The following is a 24,690-nucleotide window of genomic DNA, read 5'->3' as shown; positions in this document are numbered from 1 at the left end:
CGGCCTACACAACAGCCACAGCAACACCAGATCCAAACTGCATCACCGCAGCTGCAGCATAGGTCACAGATGTGGCCTGGATCAGATCCCTAACCAGGGAACTCAATATGCTGTGTGGCAGTCAAGACAGAAAGAAAGAAGAAAAAAAAAAGCAGTGTGCTGATATGTTTTCTTCCTGTTCTAGTGCATCAGGGGATTCAAGTTGAATAGACATTGTCCTTATCAAAAAACAGGTTTCTTTCTTCCATGGACAGCTAGGTTTGAAATTAATTTTCACTGCATTGTGACAATCAACAAATAATTGCTGAGTGTCTTGTATATATATGTAAGATGCTGGAAAAATATTTCATGTTTGTTCCTCCAGCATTCAGGGCTCTCACAGACTGGTCAATGCTTATCTTTCAAAACCTATCTCCCCAGAACCTTGTCTGCTCTAGCTAGAGCAATCTGTTTGCTCACCTTGCTCATTCTTAACTCTATATTTGATCTTCCTTTACTCTGCTCTCACACATGACAAACATCTCCTAACTTTTTTATGCTTATACAATTCCTAGCCTAGGAGCCAATTTCTTAATATTTTGCTGTAATATACACTTGTCTCTTGTGCCTATGAACTACTCATGCTTAATTTCTGACTTCTCTGGCACTTAATATACTCCTTTAATGTACTAGACAATGTAGTGAAATGGTTTAGGATTTGGCCTTTGGCAATAGCAAAAGAGTTTTGTATTATAACTCCATGACCTCCTAGCTTTGTGACCGGGGAAAAATTGCTTAACCTCTTGGAGTCTGTTTCCTCATCTCTAAACTGGGGATAATGATAGTAACTACCTTACAGGGTTGTTGTAAGGATTAAATGTGATAATATATGTTTAAGTACCTAACAGTGCCTGGTGACGCAGAGTAAGCACTCAGTTAATGTTAGCTGTTAATATTTACCTCATGTCTTTTTAAATTTTTATTTTACTTATTTATTTTTTGTCTTTATAGGGCCGCATCTGTGGCATCTGAAAGTTCCCAGTCTAGGGGGCCAGTTGGAGCCATAGCTGCCAGCCTACACCACAACCACAGCAACACCACATCTGAGTCTCATCTGTGACCTACCCCACAGCTCACGGCAATGCCAGATTCTTAACCCACTCATTGAGTGAGGCCAGGGATTGAACCTGCGTCTTCATAGATGCTGATTGCGTTTGTTACCACTGAGCCACGATGGGAACTCCCTCATGTCTTTTTTAAAAAAAAAACTTATTTATATATGGATTATGTTCCCATCATTAACGGAAGGATTACTGTCTTTTGTTACCTATTATATGCCAAGTACTGTGCTAAGCACTTTAACTTATTTAATTCTCACAGCAATCATGAGGTTAAGGTGATTGATTTTAGAGTTCATAATCTGGGAATTATTAGAGCCAGAGTTTTGAACTTAATTATATTTGGCTCTAAAGCCCTTCCGTTACTTCACTGTGCTTTTTCATAAACATAGGAAACTTCTTGTTTTCCTCTTAGGGCCAACTAAGTGTTGTATGCAAACCAAGTTCATTCATTTAATAGATTTATTGTGTATAAATAACTTGGGGCTTTACCCAGTTTATGTGTTTGCTTTTTTGTGACCTACAATCATAGGTTCTCTTCCTTCTTCACTCAGAAAGTACTTCCAAATCCCTTTTCATTCTCCATTTTACTAAAGGCACTAATATCTTTATTTACATTTAACCACTGGATGTTCTTACTCATCTGCTTAAAACAAAGTTTTTCTAATTAATTTTAAACCACCTAATCCAACCCCTTTATTTATAGTTGAAGAAAGAGGCTTAGGGTAGTTAAGAGACATGCCCAAGGTCACGAGTGAAGTTAATGGCTGATGATCTATGTTCCTGGCTTAGACCTAGAGTGCTATTCATTATGTCAGGATCCCCTTGAAGAAGAAGCACTTAAAAATATTATTGAAAAAATCAATTAAAAACTTCCACCTGCTATCTTATTTGTGGTGGTAATTTAATAGTAAATCCTTTTTGAATATAATGTGCAAATAATCTTCCTTCAGCACAAAATTCAAATTAGTGAAATCTAATCATAACACTATATACCTGAAGAGCATCTGACTATTGCTGTTTTACAGACTACATGTTTCTAGAAACCAGAAGTGGTACTTTTTTTTTTGGCCACACCTGCAGCATGTGGTCATAGGCCAGGGATCAAACCCATGCTACAGCAGTGACCAAAGCTGCTACAGTGGCAATCACTGAATCCTTAACCCACTTCACCACAAGAGAACTCCAAGAAGTGGTTCTAATTTATTCTGTATGACAGTTGGCATAGACATCTCATGAAGGCCAGAAATGTCAGCATAGAGAAACTTAGAGGCTTAGAATAGAATTTTAGAATTTGAACAAAAATTTTGTGAATATCTAATGCAATCTAATCAAATTTCCTTCTTTTTTATAGTAAGGATTTTGAAGCTGAGAAAGTGATTTGCATGGCATTACAGTAAAATTGTGGCAAAATCAGCAGCACTTTTCCCACAACACTAAATTGCCTCTCTTGATTACCTCAAAATTAAATTATGTTGATTGTTGAAGAAGATTGCAGGAATAAATCCTGTCGGAAAAATGTAAGACAACCTTCAGGGAACTAAAATTAAACATTACTTTAATCTCCTTTTGGAACACAAACCCCATTATTCAGGCCACTTCTTTGCATGTGCAGATTTTCTTGGCTTTTTTATAGTCCTTATGTGTTACTGGCAGAATTGTTTTTTCACCAGAAACATCAGAATTCAGAAAGAGAGAAAAATGTAATTATTTCAGGTAAATGGGAACTTTGAAAAGCTCTATATTGTGATTTATTCTAAACCAGCCTCAATTTTTCAGCAACTTCTGGACATGGAGTGAAATCAGAATGGGCTTCATACCTTTTTCTAAGAGAAATCCAACAATTATTTTCTAATGTCCATAGAGACAATAAAAATGGACCTCTATTTTCTATGTCTAGCCACAGAGACAATAAAAATGTCTCGCCATTCAGTAGAACTTTAACAATATTTTCATCCTTGCTGTTTCTTTTTTAGGTTGTAAATTGTGTAGATACACCTATTAGAACCCACAATTTGAGAGAAATTTTATATTATTGTCAATTTTTAAAGAAAATTTCATTCTTCCCAGTTTGTTTCTACAGATTCCAGCCAGATTTTTTTCTGTCACTCCATACTGCCCAGTCTGAGTCCAAAGAAAGCAGAATGAGAAGATGACAATCCACATATGACACAGTAGGGAAATGTATCTACACCTTCAGCTCAGCCCTGTCTTTCAAACTCAAGATTAGAGTCAACCCCAGGACCCTGGTGAGTGTGAGAAACTCTTGGAGGGGTGAGGAGTGGGAATGCCAGGAGCCTGAAAGATCTTATGAAGCTCCCTGCTAAGCTGGCCTAGGATTAACCCGTCGTTTCCCAGCCAGAGCTAACCCAGCTGTCTTGCTTTCCTGGGGTCTCCCATGTTAATCTATGGAATTGACCAACTGAGTTTGACCGTGACTGGCTTTGTTTTGCAAAACAAAATTGGTAAGGCAGGCCTCATGCTGACTGACTGAATGGTGTCATCAACCCAATTCAAGGGGTGCCACAAAAGCAAGGAAATGAAACTTCAATTTCCTCCTCATGTTAAATGATAGTTTATCATACTGATTATGACCCTTATGCAACTCAGGGCAAAGTATTTTATTGCTTTTTTTTGTGAACAGCCATAAACTACTCTCTTCTTCCACTTTTTCCTCAAACTCCTACCCCCACCCCACACCTGATTAAGGCTCATTGGAAAGGGCTTTTCTCTATGGTTAAACGACAGAGAACTAAAACCTCCCTTTTTATCCCCATCAGCCTGTCATGATTTTGCCTTTATTCTATGGAGCATGAGATTTGTTTTAAAGCAAAACAGAAACAAACAAACAAACAGGATGCAGGACAGCCATTCTGGCTTTAGGGCCTTGTAATGTTCAACTCCTCTCACAGCTTAAATGTGCTTTCTTCCGTTCTGGGTCAGACATGGGTTGCTTTCATCCCTATGTTCCTACTGCCCCTCCAGCACACTTTTATTAGAATATTTATCACACCACATTGTTATGGGCACAGGTGAGCTTTCTGTCTTCATCTCTTAATTGGGTGGAACCGAATCCTTTCATCGTTACATCCCAGATAGGCACCAAGCACAATCCATGACCCATAGAAGGCATTTACCGAATGAAGAGATGGATGGAGCCTCCCTGCCCCTACAAAGATTAGCTCATCTATTTCCCTATCTGCCAGAGTCTGTACCTATCTATTCCTAGGATAAAAAAGAGGTTCAGTTGCTCAGCTTCTTCCATTGGGCACTTGTGGACATCAATGGGAGAGGCATAGTGTTTCTTTGGCCTTGGACCCGTGCCCTCTTCCCTTCACTTCCTACCCTGCTTAAGAAATCTCCATGGCTTCAGAAACTGTCTCTGTATTGGTGACTCCTAAATTTGCATCTCTATGAAAAATTTCTCCTCTAATTTATTTAGCCATCTTTACCAGACTTAATACCCAGTTGCCTGCTTGATATTTCCACTTGAATGTCTCAGAAAAATTTCAGTTAATTTGCTTGAGATGAAACTCCTTTTTTTTTGTCTTTTGCCGTTTTTAGGGCTGCAACCACGACATATGGAGTTTCCAAGGCTAGGGGTCCAATTAGAGCTACAGCTGCTGGCCTACGTCACAGCCACAGCAACAAGGGATCCTACACCACAGCTCACGGCAACGCCAGATCCTTAACCCACTGAGCAAGGCCAGGGATGGAACCTGAAACCTCATGGCTCCTAGTCAGATTCGTTTCTACTGTGCCAAGATGGGAACTCCCTTGAAATGAAACTCTTGATCCTCATCTTCCCATTACCCCTAACCTGGTCCTCTCATTTTGGCCTGTGTCCATAAACAGAACCACCTGCCACTCAGTTATTAAAATAAGAAAGCTGGAAGTTATCCTAGATCCTTCCCTTGCTCTCACCCATCACATCCAATCTACTGGTAAATTGTGCTGGTTCTATCTCTTTTATACATACTGCTTATCTTCCTTCTTTCCTCTGTTTACTTTATCCCTACCTTAGCAAGTTACTCTTAGCTCTTGCCTGCCTTAATACAGGTGCCTCCTTGTCTTCAGGCTTCCATACTCTACTCTCTCTAGTCCATTTTCCATATAGCAGCAAGCATGAGTTTTCTTCTTCTTTTTTTTTTTTGCTTTTTAGGGCTGCACCCATGGCATATGGAGGTTCCCAGGCTGAGGGTGAATTGGAGCTGTAGCTGCCGGCCTACACCACAGCCACAGCAATGCAGGATCTGAGCCACATCTGCAACCTACACCACAGCTTGTGGCAATGCCAGATCCATAACCCACTGAGCATGGCTAGGGATTGAACCTGCAACCTCATGGTTCCTAGTCGGATTCCTTTCCGCTGCGCCATGGTGGGAACTCCCAGTATGATTTTTGTTATAAGGTAAATAGTATCCTAACACTTCCTAGCTTAAAATCCTTTAATAGCTTTCCATTGCTCAGGAACGAAATTCAGATTTTACTGTGACCCACTAGTTCTTGGATGATCTGGCCCTGCTTACTTCTTTAAGTTCATCTCATGCTACCACATGCAAAGCATTCTCCAGCTCTATCAAACTTTTATCAGTTCCTGGAATTTTCCAAGTGTTTTCTGCTTTGGGCCTTATTGCTTGTTAATGCTTCTCTCTGGAATAAGCTTTCTTAAAGCCTTATAACTGATTCCTTCGGGTAAAAGTTTAAATGTCAGTTTCACAGAGAGCCTTTTCTGATCACTTTTTCTTAAGATGTTGCCACCTTGGTATAAGAACCCTATTATTTCCATCATGACAACTCAATTTATGATAATTTTTTTAACTTGTTCATTGTATATATCCTCCATGAAAATGCTAGTTCTATGAGGGCAGAGACCTTTTCAATGTCATGAACTTCTGCATCCTTCAGATTAGTGCTCTGCCTATAACAGAATAGGTGATCAAGAAATATTTACTGGAGTTCCTGTTGTGGTTCAGCGGAAACAAATCTGACTAGTATCTATGAGGACACAGGTTCCATCCCTGGCCTTGCTCAGTGGGTTAAGGATCTGGTGTTGCCGTGAGCTTCGGCATAGGTTGCAGACATGGCTCAGATCTAGTGTTGCTGTGGCTGTGGTGTAGCCTGGCAGCTGTAGCTCCAATTGGACCCCTAGCCTGACCCTTCATATGCCACAGGTGCGGCCCTGAAAAAACAAAAGACGAAAAAAAAAAATTATTAAATGGACGAAGTGGGTTATATTTTTACTTTATTTTATTATTTTTTGTCTTTTTTCTAGGGCCGCACCTGTGGCATATGGAGGTTTCCAAGCTAGGGGTCTAATTGGAGCTGTAGCCACCAGCCTACGACACAGCCATAGCAACGCAGGATCCGAGCCACGTCTGTGACCTATACTAGAGATCATGGCAATGCCAAATCCTTAACCCACTGAGCGAGGCCAGGAATCAACTGCACCCTCATGGTTCCTAGTTGGATTCGTTAACCACTGAGCCGCAACGGGAACTCTGAAGTAGGTTATAAATAGTAGGAGTATATAGTTATGATCAAACAGGATGCTTTTTGGAGTGAAAGGCATAAACCACAAAGCAATAGAAAGAGCACTGGGTTTCTAGAGATATTAACATTCAAGATAACTCTGATTCTGTGCCTTTCAACATTCATATTCAGGTGAAGCCAAATTAAGGCAGATACCCAGAAAGAGAAGAAGGGGTATATGCCAGGCTGGGTAGTGTATGGGGGAGAATGGGCTGACCTTTTCCTTTGCCTTGGGCTTACGTGACAATGATGTATATGTGAAACTCAAATGTTTGCCTTTCTTCTCTTTAAGTTAAAAACAAAATTTACTATCATATATCCAAGCCTGCCCCCCATCAGTTATCTGTCTGAGTTACTGCTCAGTTGATTGGTCCTGTGAGTAGTTTGGACCACTCTCCATACCCTCAAAAGTAGAGGACCTAGCAGTTGCTCAAATGTGGAATTAGAGACCTGGGTACCTCAGGTCTATCCTCGACTTGACCTTTAACTAGGCAAATGACCTTGGGCAAATTTATTTCCTCTTCTGCAAAGTGAGAGGAGGATGAATTCTAAGGTCTCATCCATCTCTGAAATTCTGTGACTTGTACACTACACCACCTTGGGTAAGACTGGTGATTGTCTGGAGAGCACGAATCACCCACCAAATGTAGAGTGTTGTCACAGGCTTGCAGAAGCACCAAGAGGGGTACTACCTCTAAAGAGATTGTCAGCGCTATCGTTGAGGCATAGAAAATACATAATGCCTAGATGTCATAGGTGGTGAAATCTAGATTCTATCAAATAAAAGGCAAGCAGTTTCAAAGAGCAGACAGAACTTAAGAAGGGAGCATTCGAAGTTGGGGAGTTAAAAGCATTTTAGCAGGGAAATGGTCTCACCTGACATATAGAAGTTCCATGAGAATGGTGTATGCAGGGAACTGTCATAACCTCGTCTGGCTGGAACTAAGGAAGAAAGGGATAAAATTGGAAAAGCAAGACAGTTATCTCTGGGAAGGGCAGTGAGCTGGGCGAAGAAGGAGTGAAGGTATTATTCACTTTATGTTAATTTACTTCTAAATTTATTTGAATTTTTGAGATTATATTCATAGAAAACCTTTTTTAGTGTTTACAGTAAGATAGTGTCAAGTTTAGGAGACTCAGAATGTCAGGCCAAAGAATTGGAATTTTATTCTCTAGGACAAGGCAGGCTTTTTTTTTTTTTTTTTTAAATCAGGTAGTGACAAATTGTTGTGTATTAGTAAGATAAAAATGGTAGCATTGTGTTAGGTGGAGAGTTAAGGGACAAAATATTAGTTAATGAGTCACTGCAAAATTCAGGTACAATATGAAAAGTTGAATATTGAGAGAAGTCAGAGATAACTCAGGAGTAAGCCTCAGTCACTCAAGGTTTCATTAGGAGTTTCTGTTGTGGCTCAGTGGGTGGAACTCAACTAGTATCCATGAGGATGTGGGTTGGATCCCTGGCCTTGCTTAGTGGGTTAAGGATCTGGCATTGTGGTGAGCTGTGGCTGTAGGTCACAGACACCGCTTGGATCCTGTGTGGCTGTGGCTGTGACTGTGGTATAGGCCACCAGCTGCAGCTCCAATTCAAAACCCATGGCCTGGGAACATCCACTTGCCACAGATGTTGCCCTAAAAACCAAAAAAAAAAAAAAGAAAGAAAAAAAATTTCATTAGATTACTGATGGAAGCAGAGGAATCATAAGAGAAAACCAATTCTGTCACCCAAGTAAAAAATTCCCATGAAATACTAGACCTGTGCTACTTAGAGCTTGCACAGGGGATTTGGGAGTCCTCAGCATAGAAACAAAACTGGAATTTTAAAGTAGCTGAAGCAGGAGTTCCCATGTGGCTCAGCAGATTAAGAACCCAACTAATGTCCATGAGGATGCAGGCTGGATTCCTGGCCTCGATCAATGGGTTAAGGATCCAAGGATCCGGTGTTGCTCTGAGCTGTGGTGTAGGTCTCAGTAGAGCTCAGATCCCTCATTGCTGTGGCTGTGGCGTAGGCTGGCAGCTATAGTTCCTTAGCCTGAGAACTTCTATATGCAACAGGTGTGGCCCTAGAAAGAAAATAAATAAAGTAGCTGAAGCAGAGCAGGAAATGTGTCCTGATTATCACTTGCATGTCCTTGCCCCTAAACCAGTGCAAGCCCTTAGCACAGGAGGACCTTAATGATTGAGGTTCCAGCTGATGCAGCTGGGAAGCAAATAGATTTGCTTGGTTGCAATGAAGGAATGAGAAATGAACTTGGGCCATGAAGAATTGCAAGTGGGGCCTGATGAGGCAGTCAAAGCTCTGTGATAGCCAAGAATGGGTAGATTCTTCCGACACTTGAGGGCAAAGAGGTGATGGCAGTTGAAGCTTTAGAAGTATGTCAGTCTTACGCCCCACCTAACTCCTCACAGAAATCCAAAGCTGGTGCTTTTTTTTTTTTTTTTTTGGTCTTTTGTCTTTTTTGTTGTTGTTGTTGTTGTTGCTATTTCCTGGGCCGATCCCGCGGCATATGGAGATTCCCAGGCTAGGGGTTGAATTGGAGCTGTAGCCACCGGCCTACACCAGAGCCACAGCAACTTGGGATCCAAGCCGCGTCTGCAACCTACACCACAGCTCAGGGCAACACCGGATCGTTAACCCACTGAGCAAGGGCAGGGACCGATCCCGCAACCTCATGGTTCCTAGTCGGATTCGTTAACCACTGTGCCACGACGGGAACTCCAAAAGCTGGTGCTTTTGAAGACAGTCTAGGAAAAAGACTGTGAGAGAGAACTAGTGAAAAACTGGAGTAATTAGGTTATTCAGGTTGGAGAAAAAGAGTGTTTGAAGGCCTGAATCCATCATGAAAGGTTCTAGAAGATTTGGTAGACTTAAAATATAACAGTGGTGATTCAGGTCAGTCATGCAGCAAATGTCCTAACAGACACTTTATCTCACATAAGGAAATACTAGCTTCTCCGTCCCTGGTGGTCCTTCTTTCTTTCTTTTGTCATCAATTGTAAATTTAAAAAAAATTTTTCTTTTATTAGTTAATTAATAAGGCTGTGATAATTTCCCTGGTGGTCTTTCAACACAGAGTGTATAATGTGCTTAGGCCTTGGATTAGGACTTCTCCTGCTAAGAAGGAAGTTGCTGAATCAAGTGACCTCTTATAAACTGCAAGAAGCTTATAGATTGAAAAAATGGCAAAGGACTGTCTCAAGATCCCAGTCCCATCATAAGTGTAATGCAGGTACCTGAGACTCTGAGGATTGTGCACCTCCTTTCCCTTACCCACCTACATCCCACCCATCCCTACCCAGATTCCGCTTCCCTTGCTCACAACCTCCCTCCTCCTCCACTGACCAAGTGAGGCTTCCCGGAGCCTTGGCCTAATTTTCTCAGCGCTTTCATTGATCATCATACATCCATTTCCTGATAAAAAGGGCAGCCTGACAGGTGTGCATCACCAGCCATGGATGTTCAGGGCCCTGGAGTCTAATGTACAGCTGTCTCACTTGGTGATACTCGGGGTGAGGGGAGGGTGGCGCTTTCCTCCTTTAAACCTAGCTTTCCTCCCGTGGTAGAGAATGCCACAGAATTCGGTGGTTTAGAGCACCAGGCCTACCCAAAGATCTTCAACTTCTTCTAGAAGTCTTTGTTCTGGTCTTTGTTTTCATTTCATTTTCCTGAACTCAAGCAGCTTCATCTAGGCCCTTGGTCACTGTCTTTTGTGAGCAATGATATGAGTAGTTTGTGATTTGGGGCTAGAAATTTGTCCTTTTTTGGATCCTACATTTTCTTCCTCTAACCTTTAAAATTAATGACCCACTTTTGACATTCCTTTGAAACTTTGACCTCTAATATAGACCACAATAGTTAGTTTATTTCATTGAGTACCCCCTGGAGAACCAGGATTCTGCCTTCCCAAGTCAGCAGGAGCCAGGCTATCTGCTTTATCATTCTAAGGAAGGCCTTTGCAAGTCAAAAGTTAGGTTTCTTCTTTCTGGAGAAGGGCTCCTACTTGTAGAAGAGGGAGGAAAGGACACCTTTCACTGCATATAAATGGAGTCTTTCTACAAAGTTGTCCTGACGGTTAAGAATGTCTCCAGAGATCCCTGGGGTCCCAGAGTGGAAGTGGTGTAAAGAGGAGTGCAGATTAACAGGTAGCGGGTCTGAATTCAAATTCACCACCTCCTGTTTAATTTCAGGTTGAGCACTTAACTTCTCTGAGCCACAGTTTCCTCAGTGGTAGCAGCGGGATAATTGCGACCCTTTAACTGGATTGTTCTGAGGATTGAAGGAGCATCTGATGCTTAGTAGGTCTCAGTTACTTCCTTTCCACCCTTATGATCACCCACCAGCAAGTCCTGAGGAGAGAGGCAGGGGACCATGCGAGATTCCAGAAAAAGTTCTTAGGGTTTTCTTAGGAGTCCCTGATTCTACCCATGGCAGATATCAAATGGAAGAAGAGGAGGTGGAGGAGGGGGAAGAGGAGGAGAAAAAGCTTTGCTGGGGCCTGGCAAGCATAAGCATATTCCTTTTAGATCTAGACTGAGAAAATACAGGCTTCTCTTCTCCAGGCAATGTGAAACAGTGCCTAGATTTACTGAAATATGTGAATAGGCTCATGGACAGGTTTCCCTTACTGAATTAGTTCCTTTTTCAGTGGGTTTTCAAGACCAATTTTCAAATTGTGGCTGCCAATCTGCCTGTCTTGGGCCCTGAACCTAATGAACATGGGGATTTAGTGTTCTGTCACCTTAATGAGAGCCAGCTTGTTAGGGATGAGCCAAAAGGGAAGGAGTGTAGGGTTGTAACTAATGAATCTGAATGCCGCTGTAATGCTTTGGAATGAATCCCTGACAGGAAGGTGATGGATGCAGAGAAATCCAAATTCCTTTAGTTTTTGGCCCAGGGTCCATGTGGGAAGATTGGTTGATGTGATTGATTGCCATGAGGCTAAGATGAATGAGGCTGGAAGAGGCTTGGAAGGAGTGGGACTATGAGCTTTCTGGGGGAGTGGACAAACTTTTCATGGAATTCCCAATTGTTCTTGGTTTCATTAGTGAAAACCTCAGACATAAACCCACAAGGGATTTTCTCCATGAATGACAGTTTGTATAGGGCAGCAAGAATGGTTTAGTTTCTGAAAATCCCCCATAAGATTATTTGGGAAAGTCAGCAAGGTCCTGGGGAAAATGACAAGGCGTCAGATACACGATGAGGTCTTTGGATGGAGATCCAGTTAGGAATAAAGTCTAGTTTGTTCAGTTTCTTAGCAGTGTCATGATGCGTCCTTTGGCATCTATGTTTATTGAGGATTTAACCTCAAAGACAGATAATTTTATGTTGTTGTTGTTTTTTCCTCTGAGTCCCAGGGAAATAATCTTTTCTTTTGGTTGTCTATTACTTCATAACAGTCTTTGCTTAGATGGTATCTCTTCCATTCCCCCTCCCACTACCACACCCTCTCTCTCTCTCTCTCTCTCTCACACACACACACACACACACACACACACACGTGCACACGTTTCCCTCTATTGCTAGCTATCATGTGTTTTTTTTTTACTTTCCTTAGCAGGAGGGAGGTAGAGGAAATCTTCCATTTCCTTGACATAGGCTGCATTTTAATGGATTTCTCCTTGTCTCTAGTGTCTAGCATCTATGGTAGTTTTAAATGTACCAGAAGTAATAGAGACCAGGGTGGACTTTGAAGGCACCTGCTTATGGTTTCTCCTAAGATGCCAACTTCCTTAATGAACATTTCACCTTCCTTTTCACTCAAACATGAAAATGGATTGGTTATTCCCTATTGGCATTAAAAAAATAACTTACCATTAATTCTTTTGATGTCAAAAATATTTGTTTATTGTAGGCAAATATAAAAGAACAGAAAAACACAAAAAGGAAAGCCAATCACTCTATTTTGGTATGACATGATAGCTAATATTTTCATATTTTTGAAACAAAATTGAGTTCATCCTGAACATGCTGTTCTGTAATTAACTTACTTAATAATATCACACACATTTTTCATGTTACTAAATATTTCTCCAGAATATTATTTTAATGGCTAATATTCCATTGTGCAGCCATGATTTAACTAGTTTGTCCTGATGTTAAACAGTTAAATTGTTTTTTAATTTAAAACATTAAGCTAAGTGTGTTTCCCCACTCTTGGTGATCAGTCATTTTACTTGTTTATTCAACATATTTGAAATATCTCCTCCCAGCAGGGTGCTTGACCTTTGCAGAGAGGGGAGACTCCTAAGGCTGAGATGCTCAGATTTAGGAGACCAGTGGCTAAGCCCCAGGGCTCTCTTTATGGGAAACTCCTCCTCCCTCAAAGATTAGCAGTAGAGTATGTAGAAGTGCAAATGAGGAAGGTAGAATCCACAACTTTCCTAGTATCTTGCCCTGGGGCTCAGTTTCTTGATGTGTAGATACCCTGGGAAGCCCAAGTTAGGAGAGCAAACACACTTTGAATATAATTCAAGTTCAAAGGGCTTTCTTATTCCTCAAGTTGCTTAGGTTGCATTAAAATATCTTCTAAATCCATAAGTCTAGATTGTTTTCCTATAGGCCAGTTCTTGGTCTCAATTTTATCACCTGTCAAACATTGCTCTCAAGGGGGTTGGATAGTTCTGGTTTCTCCTTTAGCCTTGTGCATCACTGGGATATGAAAGCAGGGTTTCTCATTCCCTTTCTGATTCTGACGTTTCCAAAGAGAGAAAAGGTCTCAGTTGAATATCTCTTCTAGAAGCATTTATGGCAAAATGAAGTTGAGTTCCCACTCAGGGAAAAATAACAAAACAAGAGTCCTTTTATAGCTCTCTATGGGAAAATCCCTCTTGGGGGCCCTGACTGGATAAGCTGTCGTCACCTGTCCACTTAGCAGTGACCATCCCTTTTCCCTGACTCCAGAGATGGTTTCTGAACTGGAAAAGTCCTCAGGATATGCTGGGTCCTGGTTTCCCCAGGGTTGGTGGGGAGAGTATTTTAAAAGTGCATCTGAAGGGGAAACTCCATCTTAAATACCTCCCTCTAGGCCGGTATGTAGTCTCTGCCCCACTTATCTTTCTGGAGTTAGCAAAGTTGCTCCTTTAGGAGTCTAAACAGAACTCTTTCCTTCTCTCTTTCTTTTCTTTTCTTTTTTTTTTTTTTTTGCTTCCATTCCCTCTGATTCTCAGCCATACAGCTGGATTGGACATGGTCTGAAACTTTGAAGGTCCTTTTGGATATGGACCCCAAACCAAACTCCCCCTTTAGCAAGCTGTAAAACTACATGCACAAAGACTAGGAACTAATTTGCAGGAAAGATGAAATAGGGTCTACTCAAGTTAGGAGACCCAGATTCTTATTACAGCTCTGTCAAGAATATGCTGTATAATCTTGGGCCTCCATTTCCCAGTGCACAGCAGATATCAAGAAGACTACAAATCAACCCTGTGACTTTCCAATTGTTTTCTTCTCTTTTTCTCCAAGAAAGAAGCTGTATTCCCCTCCATTGTCATGCAACTGAGCAAGTAAGTTGCTACGGGGTGCTATGGCATGCTGCCTTGGCCCTGAGACCAAGCATTGCCTGGGGTGCGTGTGCAATAGTACTTGTTCACCACATGCCTACACTGGTCACACTTGACTGTACAGCACCACTGGAATTTGCAGTTACAGCTGCTGATAGTCTCAGTTCTCCTTTTTTCCACCTGCAGGCCACATTCGGTGCACAAGCGCCCGCAGCTACGTTGCTCCCACCTGGATGTGTTGTGGCTGTTCTGCAGACACTCCCGACCCTCTGTGCCATAGACACCCAGGCTGGAATTGTGGATACAGTAATCAGGTGATTCCTCTAAAAAGATCAACTCGGCTTCTGCACTAGGAAGGAAGGCCTCAGCAGGTACCCAGTGGCCCTCGGCACTGTTCCCAGCCCTTAGCCGCCGCTTATCCATCTCAATTTTTAGTGCCTGGTCATACTTGGCCTTAAGGTAGTTGCCCATCTCCCGGAAGTTAGCTAGCTGCAGCCAGCATGTCTGGATGCTACAGCTCCCAGAGATGCCATGACATTTGCAGGTCCTTTTCATGGTGGCTCTCACTGCCTTCAGAGAGAAAGAAAGGACAAAAGGAAAATGGCTCAGGGTAGGGAAGACCAAAGGCTAGCAATTCATGGAATATTTTAGAGGTGTGCTTCTTAACTTTAGAGTACATCAGAATTACAGGAGCGGTCTGTGAAAAAATATTTATTCCTGGGCCCTACCTCCCAGCTTCTCAATTAGGAATTTCAAGGGTTTAAAAGCCTTGGTGTTAAATGATTTTAAAGCTCCCTTGGGTGATTCTTATGGAAAGCTAGGCAAGTGTTAAGAAGGTTACTGAAAGAGTAACCTTCGTGGCCCAGCAGTTAAACCCGACTAGTATCCATGAGGATGCAGGTTCGATCCCTGGCCTTGCTCAGTGGGTTAAGGATCTGGTGTTGCCATGAGGTCACAGACAAAGCTTGGATCCCCTGTTGCTGTGGCTGTGGTGTAGGCTGGCAATTGCAGCTCCAATTCGACCCCTAGCCTGGGAATTTCCATGTGCCACAGGTGTGGCCCTAGAAGGAAAAAAAAAAAGGGTTACTGGAATCAGGAAACCTAGACTCAAGACCCAACTGCACTTGTGAGCTTGTTTCTCTTTCTGCCCAATTAGAATAAGAATGATCAAGGAAGTAGTTTGTAAATTAAAAAGGAAAAAATATAATCATTGACACAGTTACTGTCTCGCAGCTGGGGGCTAGAGTATTTGTGGGTGTTTGGATTTGTCTTTCGGGCCCTCTCCCAGAGGGAAGGAAGCTCTGGAGTCTGAACCCCTGCCCCAAAGGCAATTACCTGTGGGTGTAATTGCCTTGAAAACCTTTTTCCTTTGCCCTGGGCAACAAGACATCTAGGTATAGATTCAAATGGGAAATTTCTATGCTCTTATCTCTAAATATAATTAGTTTCCAGATTTGTGTTCAGAACACTCCAAGGACTGCTAGCCCACCAAGTCTTAGGGAGAATAGACCTTCCAGAGAAACCTAGGTCACTCCCAACCCCTCTAAGTTTGGATAATAAACCCATGTTATTTCCTAGAACATGCAGTTGAAATTTTAACTTAAAATTTTAAGTCATTGGAGTTCCCATTGTGGCTCAGCAGGTTAAGTACCAGCTAGTACCCATGAGAATATGGGTTCAATCCCTGACCTCTCTCAGTGGGTCATGGGTCTGGCGTTGCTGCAAGCTGCAGCGTAGGTTGCAGAGGCTCAGATCTGACATTGCTGTGGCTGTGGCTATGGCTGTGGCCAGCCTCTAGCCTGGGAACTTCCATATGCTACAAATGTGGCCCTAAAAACCGAAAAAAGAAAAAAAAAATTGTCTTGGAATCAAGACCTTGGTTCTGTATTGTTCTGTGTTCTCAGAAACCTGCATGCAAAAGGAGCTAGCACATACGATTTAGTGATAAAAGGACTAGACTAGAAGATTTACATTCATTGCCTGGTTCTAATGCTTATAAGTTATATTGCCACTTGGCTCTGCCTTAACTGGCTTTGTCATCCAGAGAATAGGGGTAGTAGCTATCCCAGTCCTGCTGGGTGGTGTGAGAAGAAAACACGTATGAGGCAGCTCTTGGTAAGCTGTAAAGGTCTGTACTGACGTGAGACTGTTGTAAACACTGAACCTGATGGCTCACTTGTCAATGCTCATACATACCAGCCTGCCTGCCCTGTTGTTGTGAAGATTCATCAGAGCTCTGGCATCCTTCCCCTTCTCCAGGCTGTCCACAAAGAGTTTGGAGATTCTTTCCCCAAATTCTACATTGTCACTGCAGCCTCCCCAGATCCAGCCATGGCCTCCTACACATAAGGAAAGTATAAGTTCTGCATATAGCTTCCTGCTCAGCCCCCGGAGAAGTCATGGTCATTTTAGCTGACATAGTCAAACCACTCCCAAGAGTCCTAGAAGCAAGTAGAGCTATAGTTAAAGGTGAAACAGGGAAATGGAGGTGTTCGGAGTGGGCAGGGGGAAGTGCTGTTCTCAAAGCCAACTGCCCCTCCTTCAGGCTCTCCCCAGCTCCAGGCAATTCAAGTAAAAGTAGGTACACTTGGGCTGGCCTAGATGATTTCAAAGGTTCATTGCAGCTCAGACATTCTAGAATTCTGCCCCATTATCCTACAATAGCCTTATTAGAGACACATCTTCCCTCATTAGTTGACAAATCTGAGTAATTCTCTTAGGTTTACACAAATAATTGAGGAGCTCTAGATTATGGATAAGTCATTCTAAGTCTAAAATATGAAGCCTAGCTTTAAACTCTTTGGCCTCTTCCTTCCTAGCTACTTTGTTGGTGTTAGAGCTTGGCGCTACGTGCTGATCCTGAAATAATGGACTCAGCTCAACTCTTATGAGGGTCTAGACCTAGGAGCACCCACCAATGAAGTAGCTGCTGGAGTCTAGGGCTTTGAGGAAGCTCTGTCCCCCAGCCTTTCCCCTGGAAGATTTTAGCCTGTACCCCTCACCTCTCCCCACCCCCGTCAGGGAGCATAAATTACCTGTTTTTCCATTTTTTGACTCATCACAGCCACAGTTTTCAAAGTCGCCCATGCTACAGTTCTTGGTGATGGTGTACATGACTCCAGCAGAGCTGATAGCATGAATGAAAGAAGTCTCCCTGGTGGCTTTGGAAAGAGAGGACCGGAAACTAGAACCCAGATGACCTAAAGCAGAGGCTTTGGAAAAGCCATGCCATTTCATTTCTCTTCCCAGTCCCCCTCTCTCTTCGGGTTTATTAAGAGGGTGCTCTTTAAAAAAAAAAAAAAAAAAAAAAAAGGAGTTCCCATCGTGGTGCAGCAGAAACGAATCCGACTAGGAACCATGAGGTTGCAGGTTCAACCCCTGGCCTCGCTTAGTGGGTTAAGGATCCGGTGTTGCCGTGAGCTATGGTATAGGTCACAGCTGCAGCTCTGATAAGACTCCTAGCCTGGCAACCTCCATATGCTGCAGGTTCGGCCCTAAAGAGACAAAAGACAAAAAAAAAAAAAAAAAAAAAAAAAAGAGGATGCTCTTCTACTTGAGAGAACAGTGCATGCCTTTGCAGCATTCGTACTTCATCCAGGTAGGAGTGAACACCCCATGCTACAGACGGGGAAAGAAAACCCAGAGGTAAAGTGATGAGACCAAGGCCACTCTCCTTACCAGTTACGGTGCTGGGACCAGGACCCTGTCCCCCTGGTATCCAGCCTAGGCCTCTGTCCATTAGCCACTATATCTGGCACTCAGGCAGTGAGGACTCAGGGCCACGAGACTTGCTTAGGAAAGAGAGAGGGATGTTTTTTCTTCCGGACATGGAGCTGGAGCCATGTAATAACCATGATGATCGTCCCCACCATTTACTCAGCTCGAAACTCACCACCTCTTTACAAACATTGTCCCATTTCATTTCCACACACTGTCCATCCTATTTGTATAAGCCACAGGAAGACACTTCTTTTTGTCCCCATCTTTTTTCCCTTCCCCCAGCTCTTCTTAGGCAACTCTTTATTAGCAGTTTCTACATAAATGATTTTCGTGCAAATAGCTATACAAAACGACAAGCAGATGCGCAGGTGTACAGATGCACACGCACACAAATGCGCGCGCGCACACACACACACTCTCTCTTTCCATCTGAGGCTAGCTCAAGGTAAACTCTCAGTTTCTCTATTGTTGGGATTTTATGCCAGCTGAAACTTCCTCAAGGGCTACATTTTCCCCCATTTTTATTTCATGCAAATCAGTGCAAGTGTGTACATACACAAATACAGGCTTGTATTTAAAAAACAGAGTAATTACATTTGTATAGAGATACCTTTGTATTCACCTCATTCAACCTTACAATACTCCCGGGGAGCTAAACAGCTGACCTTATTGGCTCCAATGACAACACTGAAGTGGAGAGAGGGGAAGTAACTCAGTTAAAAGTCACACAACAAGGAAGTGGTAGATCACTGAGAGCTTCTTCATTTCACTGTACACATATATGTTACACACACACACATACCGCAAGCCCACCTCCGTGGACATACATCCTCTTGTACAGGTGCACAAACTTACCACTTCTCAGCCTGTTGTGGGTGGAGAGCTGGAGAGCATTTTCAGGACAGTTCCAGCGTTCCCAAGCAAACTGGAATTTACACTCCTCGATGCCACTCTGGGCACCTAGGGCCACACTGGCAGTGTAGGTCAGATAGGCCTGGCAAAGGGAAAGGGTATAAGCTTCAGCCCTGACTCAGGGCAGGGTGTTTGGGGTAGAGGGTGCAGGCAGGACTCAATGGGTTCCTCTGAGTGGGTAACTTATGGCCCTGTCTCCCCTCCCCTCTTTTCCTTCCCCAGAGGAGTTCCCTTAGGAACCCGGATGCAGGAGACTATCCTACCTTGGGACCTGTTATCAGGAAATTATTCACTGACCTACCAAAAAGAGAAAAAGTGAGGCACTGGTGAATGGGGATGAGATAATGGGAGCTTCCTTGGTGAGGAGTGAGGGGTGGGGGAAAAGACTTACCAGGCAGAGGCACTGAAAGTGGCATAGCATATGCCCACAGCTACCCTGAGCATAAGCAGGTCCCCCATGGCCTGATCCCCACCCCCAGGGGATCAGTTCTAGCCCAGGGCCAAGTCCAGAGAAGTGAGGAGAGGGCAGGGTCTTCCTCAGTATTTATGTGGGGAAAGGCTGAGTGGCCAAGGGGGGGAAAAATCAACAGCTCTTCTCATTTGTCCCTCACTGGCAGGGCTGCAGGAGCTACTGACCCAATGGGGGACCAGGGAGGAGGGACTCAGCCCAAGGCCTCTAAGGAAAGCCCCGCCCTGCCCCGCCCTGCAGCCCTTCTTCCCTCCCAGGCTGCCAGAGGGCCTGCAGCCTTTTCTTAACCAGGAGGTCTCTGTCCTCTATAAGTCAGACTTTTGTCTCTTCCTGTTCGAGGGCTTATTTCTCAGAATCTTGCCGCCTGGAGCAGGCAACCTTCCTAACTGCTCATTCTGAGGACAGGTCACCCACCCCTCCAAGCTGCAGTGTCCTCATCTGTTAATAACACCTCCCTCCTTGTCCTGTCTTCCTTCCCAAGGTGTTCATGATTATAAAGGAACTCTATCTGGGCCTTCTCCTATACCAGTAAGCAAGGGCACCCCTCCTCCCTCCTTCCTTGGTCTCTGTAAAGTCATGAGGGACCCTGGAGCAGAAACACTTCAGAGGACACCCCTGCAACAGTCCCTTCCACCACACTCTACCTGAGTAAGTTCTGGTAAATGTCTTTCATTCCTAGTAGGTCTACATTTTATATTTGTTAGAGCTTTAGTTTGCTCACCGCCACCCAGGGCTGTATTTGAAAAGACTGATGCCTTTCTGACACCACTTTGTTGCTGGGACTTAGCTGCTTCAGCAGGACTCTGTCTTTTAGATTCACTCTGTATTAGTGCCAAAGAAGATGCCTCAATGAATGAACAATGGTGAATAAATGAATGAATGAAGGAACTTGTGGCCCCTAGAAGGAACCCAAGGACCATTTGGTAGACTGGGGACTACAGGGAAGGGTTGGAGATCTTCCTCGGGTTGGCGAAACTTTTCTAGGACTGGGGAAAGCAGATTGAAGAGATGAACAAGAAAGTACAGATAGGCTGTTACAATCCTAACTCATTACCCTGGTGACCGTCACTGTCCAGATCACCTCACGCCACCCTGTACCTGATTCGGATGAAGAAGGGAGCTCCTATGTCCCTCCACTAAAGGAGTTCTAGGGGCCAAAGAGTCCCCAGGCCTTTTAAGAGCAGTGCACTCAAAATATGGACTGGAATTGGTGCCTGCCAACTGTTGTCTTTATGTGAGAAGATAAGTACAGAAATGAAAATGTTTAGAAATGTTTTTATTCTTTTTTTTTTTTTTGCCACACACATGGCATGTGGAAGCTCCCAGGCCAGGGGGAGTGAACCTGGGCCACAGCAGCGACCCAAGCAGCTGCAGTGACAATACCAGATCTTTAATCCACTGGGCCATAAAAGAACCCCAAAAATGTTTAGAAATTTTTATAGCAGTTTAACAGAATGATTTTTAGATATACTGAAATCTAATAATAAGTAATCTGGGCTCCTATTCTGTGTCTTTTTTTTTTTTTTTTTTTTTTCCTGTTTCATTTTTCTAGAAGAATGGGTGTGACTGTCTCAAATGCAAAATGTCCTTAATAGACTAAAGCTCTGACTCTCAGCCCAGCAAGTTCTCTTCCTCTTCTTGCTTGTGAGATTTCTCCTTGGGAAACAGAAGTGTCCCAGACTTAGTCACTTGCTAAAAGCCCACTGAATTTGCCTCAGTGGCCTTTTCTCTGTTTTCTACCTTCCCAATCAATAATCTAATGTTTACACATGAAAGTGCTGTAATAATATAAACCAAAGGACCAAAAAAAAAGATACTTTAAAAAAAATTTTTTTTATTTTCCCACTGTACAGCAAGGGGATCAGGTTATCCTTACATGTATACATTGCAATTACATTTTTTTCCCCACCCTTTGTTCTGTTGCAACATGAGTATCTAGACAAAGTTCTCAATGCTATTCAGCAGGATCTCCTTGTAAATCTATTCTAAGTTGTGTCTGATAAGCCCAAGCTCCCGATCCCTCCTACTCCTTCCCCTTCCCATCAGGCAGCCACAAGTCTCTTCTCCAAGTCCATGATTTTCTTTTCTGAGGAGATGTTCATTTGTGCTGGATATTAGATTCCAATTATAAGTGATATCATATGGTATTTGTCTTTGTCTTTCTGACTCGTTTCACTCAGTATGAGAGTCTCTAGTTCCATCCATGTTGCTGCAAATGGCATTATGTCATTCTTTTTTATGGCTGAGTAGTATTCCATTGTGTATATATACCACCTCTTCCGAATCCAATCCTCTGTCAATGGACATTTGGGTTGTTTCCATGTCCTAGCTATTGTGAATAGTGCTGCAATGAACATGCGGGTGCACGTGTCTCTTTTAAGTAGAGTTTTGTCCGGATAGATGCCCAAGAGTGGGATTGTGGCGTCATATGGAAGTTCTATGTATAGATTTCTAAGGTATCTCCAAACTGTTCTCCATAGTGGCTGTACCAGTTTACATTGCCACCAACAGTGCAGGAGGGTTCCCTTTTCTCCACAGCCCCTCCTGCACTTGTTATTTGTGGATTTATTGATGGCCATTCTGACTGGTGTGAGGTGGTATCTCATGGTAGTTTCAATTTGCATTTCTCTTATAATCAGCGATGTTGAGCATTTTTTCATGTGTTTGCTGGCCATCTGTATATCTTCTTTGGAGAAATGTCTATTCAGGTCTTTGGCCCATTTTTCCATTGATTGATTGGCTTTTTTGCTGTTGGGTTGTATAAATTGTTTATATATTCTAGAGATTAAGCCCTTGTCGGTTGCATCATTTTAAACTATTTTCTCCCATTCTGTAAGTTGTCTAAAAAAGATACTTTTTAAAAAACAATCTAATGGTTAGCTTTCACTTCTTAAGGCAGCAGGGTTGATTGACATGCCACTCACTGTGTGGTCAGAAAGGGGTCGAATTAGAACCCAGGAATTCTGGCCACCCCCCAGCCCCTTGAAAGAGTTTTAGAAGCAATTGCACATTCACTTCCTGCAAATGATGATGTGCCTTATTCTTCTGTGCCATAGCACTTGGCATTTAGTTGGTACTCTTTAAAAATATCCTTTGGGAGTTCCCATTGTGACGCAGCGGAAACGAATCGACTGGGAACCATGAGGTTGTGGGTTCCATCCCTGGCCTTGCTCAGTGGGTTAAGGATCCTGCGTTGCCGTGAGCTGTGATGTAGGTCACAGACGTGGCTCAGATCTAGCATTGCTGTGGCTGTGGCTGTAGCCGGCACCTACAGCTCCGACTCACCCCCTAGCCTGGGAACCTCCATATGCTGCGGGTGCGGCCTTGAAAGACCAAAAAAAAATCCTTTGGAGCTGCTGTGGTGTAGTGAGTGGGTTAAGGATTGCTGCAGTTTCAGTATTAGGTCAAAGCCATGACTTGGATTTAATCTCTGGCCCAGGAAATTCCATATGTCGCAGGTGTGGCCAAAACACACACACACACACACACACACATATCCCTTTCTCTTTTCTGGAAAGGAGGGGGGAGGATAGTTAGCTTTTTCTGTGCACACTTTGTGTTTGCTTCTATTCACATTCTCTAAACATCATATAATTTCTCTCAAAGGAGGTTAGGGGAGTTCTTGTTGTGGCTCAGCAGATTAAGAACCTGACTAGTATCCATGAGAATGTGGGTTCGATCCCTGGCCTCACTCAGTGGGTGAAGGATCCCGCATTGCCATGAGCTGTGGTTTAGGTCACAAACACAGCTCACATCTGGTGTTTCTGTGGCTGTGGTGTAGGCTGCAGCTACAGCTCTGAATTGACTCCTAACCTGGGAGCTTTCATGTACTGCAAGTGCAGCCTTAAAAAAATAAATTAAATAAATTTAATAATTAAATCAAATTAATTAAATCAAATAATCAAATCAAATTAAATAATTTAATTAAATTAATTAAAATAAAAATAAAAATAAATTAAATAAATAATAAATTTAAAAATAAATTAAATAAACCAAATAAATTAAATAAATTAAATTGAATTGAATAAATAAATTAATTAAAAAGATAAAAGGGGGAGTTCCCCTTGTGATTCAGCAGAAATGAATCCGACTGGTGACCATGAGGTTACAGGTTCAATCCCTGGCCTCACTTGGTGGGTTATGGATCTGTCATTGCCATGAGCTGTGCTGTAGGTCGCAGATGCAGCTCAGATCCTGCGTTGCTGCAGCTGTGGTGTAGGTCTGCAGCTGTAGCTCTGATTCAGGCCCTAGCCTGGGAACCTCCATATGTTTCGTTGACCCTAAAAAATAAAAAATTTAAAAAAAGATAAAAGGAATTTAGGATGTTAAAGTCAGGCCTCTGCTCCAGGTATTAGGAGACATGGACATTGTCTATTAGTTTATATGACCTTAGGCACTCTATTAACTATCATGTAGATTCAGTTTTTCATCTGTAAAATGAGAAAGTTTGGAAGATACTGAATGTTGAATGACTTAAAAGGATTTTATCAGCTCTCTTCCAGCTATGAGCCTAATTTTAAGATCTGTAAACTGTATTAATCCTGGGGGTGATTGTAGGCCAGAGATGGAAGTCTTTTCTTCCCTAGCTGTCATTCTACGTATCTTTAAATTCTTCAGGTGGCCATCTGCATAAACCTGTAAGATGGGTACCTGGAGGACAACCAAAGCCTTCTTCAGAGTGCTTTGGGACTCTGTCTACATAAGACTCCTGATAGTCATTCACTATGGGCAGAGGGTCTCTTGGAAGGGGAGAAGAGCCAGAGACAGGCAGACCACACTGAAGTCTATAAATCATTTACAGGAAAATTGTGCATCCATTTACTTAACCTCAGCTCTATTATCGCCTTAGTTTTTTGTTGTTGTTGTTAATGATTTTTATTTTTTCCGTTATAGTTGATTTACAGTGTTCTGTCAATTTCTACTGTATAGCAAATTAATCCAGTCATATATATATATTCTTTTTTTCACATTATCCTCCATCATGTTCCATTAGTTATCTCAGTTTTTAGGTGATTGATCCAACTCTTGGTTTCTCTCTTCCAGGAATAGAAATCTGGAACTGAAGACCAAGTAGAAGATAATAGTGGAGGGAGTTCTTGTTGAGGCTTAGTGGGTTAAGAACCCAACATAGTCTCCGTGAGGATGTGGGTTTGATCTCGGACCTTGCTCAATGGATTAAGGATCCACCATTGCTATAAGCTGTGGTGTAGGTCTCAGACGCAGCTTGAATACAGGGTTGCTGTGGCTGTGGCCTGCTGCTGCAGTTCCGATTCAATCCTAGCCTGGGGGGAGTTTCTGTCATGGATTAACGAATCTGACTAGGAACCATGAGGTTGCGGGTTCCATCCCTAGTCTTGCTCACTAGGTTAAGGATCCGGTGTTTCCGTGAGCTGTGGTATTAGGTCGAAGATGCGGCTCAGATCTGGGTTGCTGTGGCTGTGGTAGGCTGGCAGCTAT

General features: G+C 42.8%; 1 protein-coding gene and 1 long non-coding RNA gene across 2 annotated transcripts; one reads left to right on the top strand and one right to left on the bottom strand.

The window, feature by feature from the left end:
* LOC102167109 lies at positions 1,185 to 20,542 on the top strand. The gene is made up of 4 exons (XR_002341932.1): positions 1,185 to 3,346; positions 14,319 to 14,446; positions 18,987 to 19,079; positions 19,715 to 20,542. It is a non-coding gene; the product is annotated as an uncharacterized LOC102167109 (long non-coding RNA).
* On the bottom strand, positions 9,333 to 19,693 carry WNT8A (Wnt family member 8A). Its single transcript, XM_003480918.4, has 6 exons — positions 19,156 to 19,693; positions 19,028 to 19,061; positions 18,708 to 18,846; positions 17,168 to 17,293; positions 16,329 to 16,471; positions 9,333 to 14,702 (listed from the first exon to the last, which is right to left on the bottom strand). The coding sequence occupies exons 1-6, from the start codon at positions 19,221 to 19,223 to the stop codon at positions 14,154 to 14,156; spliced, it is 1,059 nt and encodes a 352-aa protein (XP_003480966.1). The 5' UTR covers positions 19,224 to 19,693; the 3' UTR covers positions 9,333 to 14,153.

This window comes from Sus scrofa, chromosome 2 (genome assembly GCF_000003025.6).
Source record: "Sus scrofa isolate TJ Tabasco breed Duroc chromosome 2, Sscrofa11.1, whole genome shotgun sequence".
Lineage (NCBI taxonomy): Eukaryota > Metazoa > Chordata > Mammalia > Artiodactyla > Suidae > Sus > Sus scrofa.
Note: the sequence above shows the minus strand (reverse complement) of the source record. Positions and strands in the feature narration are given on the sequence as shown.